This window comes from Leucopleurus acutus, assembly GCF_964270905.1.
Source record: "Leucopleurus acutus genome assembly, chromosome: 7".
In the NCBI taxonomy this organism is placed as follows: Eukaryota; Metazoa; Chordata; class Mammalia; order Artiodactyla; family Delphinidae; genus Leucopleurus; species Leucopleurus acutus.
The window spans coordinates 43075437-43086216 of record NC_139150.1 but is presented as its reverse complement, the minus strand read 5'-3'; the positions used below and the strand labels follow the sequence as shown (position 1 = coordinate 43086216).

Here is a 10780-nt window from a genome sequence, read left to right as displayed (position 1 = left end):
CGGGAAAAGCCGTATGCGGTTCGCGGGGGACCCGTCTCTTGGTGCCCCAGCACGCACCCACTCATGCACAATTCTGGGGCTCCATTTTCTCTAACCCTTCTTGGGTACTATTCGATTTGGAAGGGGAAAAGATTAGTGCATGAAGCTGAGGAAAAACCAGTACTAGCATTTTTATCATGATTTACAAAGCACAGAGCGCTTTCCCACGCCGAGCACACAGTAGGCTCTCAGTAAAGGACTGCTGGATGAAAATATTCTATATCACTGCTCATAATCACACCTTCTGGTTATGGGTTATGGCCATTTTACAGAAGAGGAAACTGAGGCCCAGAGAGGGGGCAATCACACAGCCAGCAGGTGGCAGGACTGGGTCTCGAGTCTCATCTAATAAACTCGAGGCCAGTGCTTTTTTCTCTAAGAAATACCCCTAGGCTCAGTGTTCTCACTTCTGCTTTCTGTCCGCGGGGAGTCGGAGAAATTCCAGAAAGGCAAATCAAGCCTCTACTCACAAATCCAAGTAGGGCTGGAGCGAACACCTGTGCCCCACGGCGCCTGCTGGGCCAGGCGCGGGGCCGGACCAGTCGGAAATATTGGGGTCGGTGGCAACGCTAGAGACTACGGCTTCCCAGGACGCCGTGAGTGGAAGAAGTGTGACGCTGCTGCCCCACATCATCCCGGGCTGCACGGGTCCTGAGGTCCCTGAGCCGTGTGCCCAGGCCCCCGACACACCGCGGGTCGGGATCACAACCTCAAACCTCAGCTCCTAGGAGCGCGGGGCCTTTGAAGGCGCAGTTCAGACTCCTGCTTATTTGGGGGAGGAGAGGGGGGGAATAAAGCCCAAGGTCAACCAGCAGGTGGTGCCAGGGTTAGGGCTGGAAACCACGTGTCCTGGACCCCCAGCCGGCCTTCTGCCACACGCTTCAAGCCCAGGTTAGGGGTAGCGGCTGGGAAATGCATGGGCGTTGGAGTCAGCTGGAGGTCAGGCGAGAGGCTGGATGGGGTGACAGTAAAGGTGCCTGGGAGAATCCCAAACGTAACTAACCCAGGCAAACTTCCGCACGTCAAAGGTCAGTAGGTAAACAAAGAACCTAGGAAAATCGAGGTGTGCGCATGAACTTTTACCTTCTTCCTGGTCCTGCACATCGTTCTAGCCGCGTCGGTGCCCTGCGCTCCTCCTCACGCTGGGCACAGCTGTCCGCGGAAGCTTTGGGACCACATGGCTTGGACCCAGGCTGAGGGGTGCGTGGGACCTTCCTCGGGGCTGGGGGGATAAAGGAGAGAGAATGAATAAATAGCCGCTTCTAAAGTTCCACATCATTTTCTGGCAAATTTTTACTCCCCTCCATAGAGCCAATTAAACGCAATAAAACCTTGCATGGAACCCCTCTGCCTAGCAAAGCGTCGCCAACAATTGCCTAAGGGATAAACCAAATACGCCTGAGATAATTACACCAAGCCCGGGGCGATGATTTGCCTGCCAGCGTCCTCAACGCCAGCCAATATTTGTATAGCATACTGGTTGTTTTAAAAAATAAAAAATTACACGCGGAAACTTGAAACCGACTGGTTGGTGCCAGGGTGGTTACTTGATCTGTTTTTCTTGAACGGGGGTCTGCAGGCAGCTGGAGCGCGCGCGTACCGGCCCCCGCCGGTGCTGCTGCGCGCCTGCAAAACTTGCCGGAATTAAATCAACCTCGGGGGAAAGGGGGAAAGAGAGAGAGCGCGCCCCCCACCGCGGCCGGAGCTCCGTTGCCAGACCCCGCGCCCCGCCGGGAATCCCCCAGAATACTCCGCGGCGGCGGCGGCCGACTCCGAAATGGACACGCGGCCGGCGCTGCGGGGCCGCGCTCTCCGCCGCGAGGCCGCGCTCTCCGCCGCGACTGGGGCCTGGGCCGCGGCAGCCGCATGGGGCTGCAGTGCGGGGGAGGACTTTCTACCCTTGACAAGTCCACCCGGAACGCGGAAGCTTGAGGCTTGCCGCGCACCGCTCGACCTCCGCGTCTGTGTTTTGGTCCGAGTTGCGGGGAGCCGCTCTGCCAGAAGAACGCCGTTGGCTCGCCGAGGCCGAAGACGCCGGTCACGCGACTCGCGTCCCCAGGCGCCGAGCCCGAGGTGGTGGCGGCAGATCTGTGGGCTGGAACGAGCTTACCCAGCGAGAGGCCAACTCCAGCTTTAGTGTTGAGGTTATGAGCATGAAGCTGGTTCGGGGCACCCTTCAAGGGCCCCTTCCCATGCTGTTCCCAGAGGCAGCGGAGTCCAATTGCCCAACGAGAACGTCCTCAAGCTGCTCCCAAAGAGGAGGCACTGCTTTTTCGGGAGCCCGCGGAAAAGATATTCTCAACAAAATTTGTCTTTGCCCGCGCTGCGTGCAGGGCCAGGGCCAGAAGAACCTTTGAGCTCTGGGCACGCCGAGCTCCCACCAGCAGCCTTTGGGCGGCTCTTGGGCCTGGACAGGGCAGTTCTCGCACCGCGTCCGTCAAAGTAGAAGGGTACACCCGGCGCCAGCGGGCTCTAGCTGTCACTGGAGCTGTGGGCGTCCTCGTAATTCCTCCAGGGCTTCGTGAGACCAGGAGGCCGTCTGCTGCTTGGTTCCTTAAACTGCTTCAGCAGACCAAAAATCCCGCAGAAAACTCCACTGGCGGAAGGAGCCTTCCCGGCATGGAGCGTCAGCGAAAGCATCCTCCTCTGAAAGGGTCTCCTTTCCTTAGGACAGGCCAAGAGGCTGCTCTTTCGCCCCGGGTCCCTTTTGCACGCTTCCCTTTAACGCCTATTCTAAAACGTCTGCTGGCCTAGGAAAACTAACCAAATAGCACTAGCCAGAAATCCAGCTGCTGCCTAAAGATTAATATTATGAATCTGTTCCGCTCACCGCACTCCGGCGACCCGACGGGCAAACAGCCCTTCTTCTGGTCCTCCCCTCGGGCAGCTCGCCAAACGTCGGAAGCTAAAAACACTCGACCTGGCGTTGCCAACCAAGGTTGGAGAGCGAGGGGCAGTCTCCTGAGCAGTCTGGGCCAACGGCCTTCGGCCTCCAGATTTAGGCACAGAAAAGAAGAAATTAAAAACAGAATGAGTCACAGTCCCTAGTTGCTGCTTTCTCCTCAAATCTGCGAACTGGAAGGGACCCGTGAAATTTCCAACTTCAGACATCTCGTTTTACAAATAAACTGAGGCCTAGAGATGGGAAGAGGGTATATATATATATACACATATATATATATATATATATATATATATATATAGTCTCCTTCTTCTTCTAAACTCTGCTTTTCCTCCCTGCCTAAGGGCAAAGGCAGCCGAAACCAGACTATAACTGCAGGTTCTCTCCAGTCAACTGGGATTCGCTCATGGGTGTGCAGGAAAGTGCAGAGCAGGAAACTGCTTCCAGGATCCCAGCAAGCACGGGGACCTCAGCGCTGCAGTTCATCCACCCTCACAGGTCACACCAGGGCCCTGTGGATTGGTCATTTTGACCCCTACTTAATTTTAACTATCTCCCTTTCCCTCGACGTGCTCAGAATAGCAAGACTCCGCTCCGACACACCCAGGTGATGAGACCTCTGACCCCCCAAGCCCTCCTTCTGGCCCCAGCTCAGACGTCACCACCCAAAGAAACGCTTCACCCTGTCCCACCCACCCGCTCTTAATGGAGCCTCCATCCACCAAGCACTTAGTATTTACCCAAATTTCCCAGTTACTGTCAGTCTTTCCCACTAGACTGCGGTCTGGAGCGCAGAGCTGTCCCAGACCTCCCTGTACCAGGCGCCTATCATTGGGCCCGACACTCAATTGACGCGCAAGAAAACTGTGATGAAGTTGACATTTAGCGAAAACGGCCCTGGGTCTCCTCCGCTTTAGCTTTTCCCTCCAACCCTCCGGCCTTTGGGATTTCTTGAAGAGAAGAGACCTTGAGGCCACGCTGCTGCGAACTTGGCCCAGAGTGGCTAGTCCAGGAGGAAGGCAGTGTAAGGAGAGAGAAGCCCGGAGCTGGTAGGTGGGAAGAGGGACGACTGAAAGGGCGGGGACAGGCGGGAGATGCACGAAAGGAGCGAGAAAGCAGGCTCCTGTCCCCCTCTGCCGTGCGTCGCGACCCAGGTGGGGTGCAGCGGCGGGGACCGCACCGGGCGCCGTGCCCCTCCCTGAGAACAGCCTGCGCCCCCCGCCCCACTCGGCCGCGGCTGGGGGCTGCGGAGCGGGTGGTAAATGCTGGGGGTGGGGGCGCCCGCGCCGAGATGGAGGAGGGGGCGGGGGCGAGGCACGGCGTCTTCTCGCCCCTTCTTCAGCAAGAGACGCGGCGGCGGAGTCCCTCAGCCTCGGTCATGTGATAGTCTCGAAGCGCGAGCTGCGGGGGTCTCGGCGTCTCCGGGACCATTACAAAACGCAGCCAGGAGAGCGCGTCGCTGCCACAGCCGCCGCCGCCTCTCCAGCTCCAGACGGGCTCGGGAGAGCGGCAGCCGCCGCGGCGCGGACGGCGGAGCCGCCACAGGCCAGGCCCGCGCCTTCCCGGCTTTCGCAGACGCCCCTTCCGCTCGCGCCCCGCGTCCAGAGCCCCCGCCCCTCGGCAGAGCCCGCAGGCGCCGCCGCAGCAGAAACCTCTAAACTTTTTCCCCCCAGGCGACCGCCTACAGCTCTATCCCAGTCTCCGCTGCGACCCGCTGGAGAAAAGGGAGACGCGGGCTGCTGGAGCCGAGCTTCCTTCTCCTTACCTCGCCTCTCCCCTCCAGGAACACGATAACTCCAGAGCGGACTAAGTGGCTGGTCAAGGGGCAGCGCTCAAGGCGCTGTTAACTCCCGCCCACCCCGGCCTCCTGGACAACGAGCGCCAACTCGATTTAAAGGGCTAGAGTCCTGACTGCCCAGTCCTTCCTCCCAGCTCTCTGGGCCTGCGCTTCCCTCGGACCGAGAAAAAGCAAAGAGGAGGCCGGAAGGGAACAGGACCCTCCCCACTCCTTCTCCGCCAGCTCCCACGCTCAGCCTCTGGCCACCCGCGGGAAGACGCCGAGAGGGTGGCGGTGAAGCTGGCGCGCCCCGCCCGCGACTGTGCGCGCCAGTCGGCGACCGTCGGGGCCAGAAGTTGCGAGCGTTGGATTGCTAAACTGGGTCAAGAGGCCAAGCGCGGAGACCGCAGGCCGCTGAGAGAAGGCGGGAGAGAAACGGCGAGAGGGTCTGGGGGGGAAAGAGGGCGGGGTGGCGGGTCCGGGAGGGCGGAGTGGGGGTTAGTGGAGACAACCAGGCCCCGGGAGCGGGGTGCGGAGCGACGCTGCGGTCCACTGTGAGCCAGAGGGAGGTGGAGGCGCCAGGGGCGATGCCGCGGCCGGGGAAGAGTTCGTACAGCGACCAAAAGCCGCCCTACTCTTACATCTCGCTGACCGCGATGGCCATCCAGCACTCGGCCGAGAAGATGCTGCCTCTGAGCGACATCTACAAGTTCATCATGGAGCGCTTCCCCTACTACCGCGAGCACACGCAGCGTTGGCAGAACAGCCTCCGGCACAACCTCTCCTTCAACGACTGCTTCATCAAGATCCCGCGGCGGCCCGACCAGCCCGGCAAGGGCAGCTTCTGGGCATTGCATCCCGACTGCGGCGACATGTTCGAGAACGGCAGCTTCCTGAGGCGCCGAAAGCGCTTCAAGGTGCTGCGCGCTGACCACACTCACCTGCACGCGGGAAGCGCCAAGGGCGCGCCAGGCGCTGGCCCCGGAGGGCACCTGCACCCGCACCACCACCATCACGCTGCCGCGCACCACCACCATCACCACCACCCGCCCCAGCCGCCGCCGCCCCAGCCGCCGCCGCCGCCGCCGCACATGGTGCATTATTTCCACCAGCAGCCGCCTCCGGCTCCGCAGCCGCCGCCGCACCTCGCGTCGCAGCCACCGCAGCAGCAGCCGCAGCCGTCTCACCCCGGCAAGATGCAGGAGGCGGCGGCCGTAGCGGCGGCGGCGGCAGCGGCGGCGGCGGCGGCCGTGGGCAGCGTGGGGCGCCTGTCACAGTTCCCGCCCTACGGGCTGGGCTCGGCCGCCGCCGCTGCTGCCGCCGCCGCCGCTGCGTCCACGTCGGGCTTCAAGCACCCGTTCGCCATCGAAAACATCATAGGCCGGGACTACAAGGGCGTGCTGCAGGCCGGCGGGCTGCCCTTGGCGTCCGTCATGCACCACCTGGGTTATCCCGTGCCGGGCCAGCTCGGCAACGTCGTCAGCTCCGTGTGGCCGCACGTCGGCGTCATGGATTCAGTGGCCGCGGCCACGGCCGCCGCGGCCGCCGCGGGGGTCCCCATGGGCCCGGAGTATGGGGCCTTCGGTGTACCGGTCAAGGCCCTGTGCCACTCGGCAAGCCAGAGCCTGCCTGCGGTGCCCGTGCCCATCAAGCCGACTCCTGCGCTGCCACCGGTGGCCACGCTGCCCGCAGCGCTCGCTGTCCCCGCGGCCTCACAGCAGCCGCCGGCACCGTCCACCGTGTGCCCGGCGGCCGCCGCCTCACCCGCCGTCTCTCTGATGGAGCCCACCGCCCCGAGTGCGGCCGAGAGCAAAGGCGGCTCTCTGCACTCGGTGCTGGTGCATTCTTAGGGTACCCATTGGGCTGGGAGAGACGAACGCATGGAGCCTCACCTGGCCCTGGACCGCCGGAGAGGGCGAGGGCGCCCTGACCAGGTCGGGTAGAGCTGGCGAGCCCCAGCCTTTGCGGGAAAGGAAGGTATTTAAACAAACCCGAAAGTGGATTCTTCAGTGGTCTGAATAAATATAACACTTCTGGTGTCTGTGTTTATACTATGTTGTACAATCAGAATAATGAAAGCCAATTTTCAGGTAAGAGTTTCTATTGTAATTAAAATGATAAATCCGTAAGTTATGGGGGGAGGGAACGAACGAGTTTGGGGAAGCCTCGTTCGCTGGCATATTGGAATTGGATTTCTGTTCTTACTCCCGGGAGCAGAAGATGGCAGGACTAAACCTCCCTGGGAGAAATCCAACAGAGAGTGACGATGAAACAGACCTCAGCCACCAAGTTTCTTCCCGCGGGTCTCAACCTCTCGTGAACAATGTCGCCTCTCGTGAACATTCTAGACAAAACTGCTATTCACTAAGGAAATCTCGTTTTATTTAAGAAGGAAAAGAGGGAGCATTTGATACCGTTATTTTCCTGGTCGGTGAAATGGACAAGGACACGGTAGCATGAATAAAGCCTCTTTGGGGGCAGTGGGAACCTCACGAAGGATCTTGGGAAACAGTTAAGTTTCTTGGCTCTGACCCGAGGGTCGAGAAGGATAGAAGGAACGGCTAAAGCAATTAGTTTGCACAAAGGAGAATGGCAGCAGCTTAAAGCGCAAAGCCCCAGGTTCCAAAAGTAAGTTCGGGAAACATAACCAAAGAGAGACATTAAAGGAGACTTTCTACCTGCAATTCTTTTGTGAATCAATCGGATGAGACCGTTGAGGAGCCCCCAGACAATGTGAATTCCCATGATCCGTTACATTTGGGATTTTTGTTTTTAATCACTTGCATCACGGGATTTTGTTCCCCTAACTCAAGAATGCAAGAAAAACCTGCCACGTCACCCGACAATATTGCTCTTAACGTTTCCAGGAGCGTTTTGTGGCCGTTGCCTTCCAGCCTCCTCGGGACAGATGCGTGAGGATGACCGGTCACCTTTGCACGCTGCCTTCGATTTGGTATTCCGTGTGCTGTTTGGGCGCGTTCTTCTTTCAGGCGAACTCTTCAGTTTCAGATCCTGAATGGAAAAGAAACTTGCTTTGCCGCTGTTGCTCTTCCCCGTTTTTGAGACCCAGGAATAGCACTTTACTCGCAACAAACTTTTGGGAACGAATGGGGGGCAGGTAGGGAGAAGGCAGCTGTCCTTTGCCCCGAGTCACCTCTGGCCTTTGTCCGCGCCGCGTTCGGGTTGTGACTTTGTGCCAAGTTCATGTCTGCCTGTGTTGTACGCGGTGTTCTCCATTAAAGCTTCTCTCTGGATGTGGCGGTGTGAAGGTGTTTCGCTTCTCAAGAGACGAGGCCGCGGTTTGAGTGCCCACTGGGGGAAAGTCTGGGGACTTGGCAAATCCTCTTCCTCCCCTTCTTTTTCAACTTCTGAGCATCAAAGAGGGTGAGTTCACAGGCGAAGGGGCAGCTGGACAGGTTTCCTCCTCCGTGGCTCCTTTTGTCAGTTGGTTCAATATCTGTATCTGTTTTACCCGTTCTTCCGCTGCGTTCCTAGCTGAGCTCTAGTCCACCTCAGTGCAAGAGACTGGATTAGCAAAAACCCGCCACAGTGAATTTTTTCTGTTCCTACATGAGGTTTATTAGCAATAACCATCACCAGCCCCCAACACCCTTTCCCTTTTCTGAGAGCGGGCTATGGGCCGGGTCCCGGTGCCAGTGGGTGGGGGCTGGCGGCGCCCCATTAAGTATGCGGGGCGGGGAAGAGGGCGCCCGGACTCCGCCACTGCCGCCGAGGCCCACATTCCCAAGAAGCGCGCGCCCAGCCGCGGCGGCCTAGGGGACCTGTTGCGCATCCTCGGCAGCCTGGGGCCTGGAGGCAGAGAGCGCTGGGCCCTGGAGAAACGGCAGCGCCACAACACGTGCTCCTTGGAGAGGGCCTGCGAGCTGCAGACCCTGTGGCGCTGCGCGGGAAGGTGGCGGGGCACCTCGAACAGGGGTCCATCTTAAACCAGCTTCACTGTGCCCAGCCAGGCCGGACAGAAGCCTCCTCTAACCTTTCATCAGAAGAAAATAAAGGACCAACGAGGTGACCTGATCATAGTAATGACACTGAGGGGATTTGGGTTACTTCTTAAAAATAAGAATTTCCACGCACCCCTTATTTACAAGTCCCATTGCAGCGTGCAGCTAAGTTTCGTCCTCGCCTGGGAGACAAGTCTCAGTTTAGGTCACTGCCTCCTTGGAGGCACAAACAACTCCAGTGTATCCTATCTCTCTAGCTTGAGACTTTGCAAGGTTCCCCGCAGGGTTTTCCTCTACACTAGTCTGAGGCTGTTGAAAGAGAGAAAAGGGGAGCCACTGGCATGGGGATCATAGATTTGGGGTGACTTGGGAGCCTGGCTGCTTCGCCCACCTCTGGGTGAGTTGGTGCCTGAAAGCCCCAGGCTGGGACCCGTAGTTCAGGCGCAGCAAGTCACAGGGCCTGAAGAAGGGCAGTCGCTGGATCTCAGTTGTTTCTTCAAAAGAACATCACATCTCTTCTTCTTTATCCACCCGCCCCAAAAGGGCCAGTGTGCTTTTTAGCGGTGCCCATTGTCCCACTTCCGGGAGAGGGGCACAGTGCAAAGTGTCGTCCAGCACCCAGGGGACTGGCTTAAGTGACAGCCCCTCCTGAGAAGAGAGGAGCCTGTGGGCCAACTCGGCAGAGAAGGATGAGTAATTGACCTTCCGCATTCCTCAGACCCTCTTAGCAACCCAGCCTCACACCAACTCCCTGGAACCCCTCCTACCTCTGTGGGGAAAGCATGGTTGTTGTGTTTTGTTTTTACTGTAAAGAAATAGAGAAAGGAGAAGGGAAAGCAGAGTGAGCTGAGAGATGATTCTACTCAAGTTTTCATCCAAGAGGAGACCCTGGTACCCAACGGAAGCTATGCATGGCATTGAAGTTGGAGAACAAGGGGATTCATGTAAATATACAAAGGGGGAGGAGCTTTCTGTCAAAGTGCTGATCCTAAGGGAGGTCCCAGTTAAACCCCCAATACTGACAGAGCCCTGAAGACCCCCTCTTAACTAAGATGGATCTGCAATCTAACTGTAACTCTCAACTGAGTGGTGGTCTCATATGGTCTCACAGGTATTCTCTCTCTAGCTACATGTTGGAATAGAGAAAAAGTAAGTTCTGGATATAAGTGAGGTAGAAATAGAGGCACTTACAAATGTATGATCATCTCAGTTCACAAGATTAATAAAATCACTCTTGGTTTGCTAAGGACTGGTGGAGATAACCTGAAATTATGCTCCTGGTTTCCAGGATTATACAAAACACTGTAGTTGTTTAGCTTGTCCCCGACTTAATTGAATGCACAAAACCTTGAGAAACATGGGGAGAGGCAAAGAGGAGGGAGAAAGATTTTCATGTAGCTGCCCTTAAAATAAAAGAAAAAGGAAAACAACTTGGAATGATCTACTTGATTACATTCCCTTGGGAGGATGAGAAGAGAGCTGAGGGTCGAGGGAGAACGAAGCTATTTTAGCTGTGGTCCCTAGGAGAACAGGCCCTCCTGCAAAGGCCAGAATTGGCACAGTTGGCATCTGGCACTTAGGAAGCCTGTCAGTCAGGCTGGCTTGTGGTCAATTATCTCCTTAAGTAGACTGGCATTAGTCCAGCCAGGGCGGGGACGGCTGGTTGCATCCGTCAGAATCAGAGCCAGTTAGCTGGAAGTGGCACTGCGGAACTCCAAGCATCTTTGCGTTGGGGGGTTTGGAAAGCTGATCGACACATCTCCCTCTGGGACTCAAAGGTGACACTTGCCTGCTTGGCAATAGTACAGCAAGACTGCAGAAGAGAACAGAAACAGAATGCCTTAGGAAAAGAAACATTGACCACCAAAGCCACTAGTTCCCCTGAAATTCCATTCACCTGACAAAACTGCCATTTCTGAGATGCACAAAATTATACAGAGATCCTTGTAAATTGCGGTGGGATTTGACTCCTCCGTTGGTAAGAATTCTCATTCTTCATTGTACCTGACTATGAGATGGGCAGAAAGGCTAGTTTGGGGTCATGTTTAGGTTTGGATGATATGGCAAGGGTTTGAAGCAGTGTTAGCACTCCTCAGACTA

At 57.3% G+C, this 10780-nt stretch overlaps 1 protein-coding gene across 1 annotated transcript; it reads left to right on the top strand.

The window, feature by feature from the left end:
* Positions 1-5305: 5305 nt before the first annotated feature.
* FOXB2 (forkhead box B2) lies at positions 5306-6568 on the top strand (the record flags this gene model as incomplete). The annotated part of the gene is made up of 1 exon (XM_082842294.1): positions 5306-6568. The coding sequence occupies one exon, from the start codon at positions 5306-5308 to the stop codon at positions 6566-6568; it is 1263 nt and encodes a 420-aa protein (XP_082698420.1).
* Positions 6569-10780: the final 4212 nt, after the last annotated feature.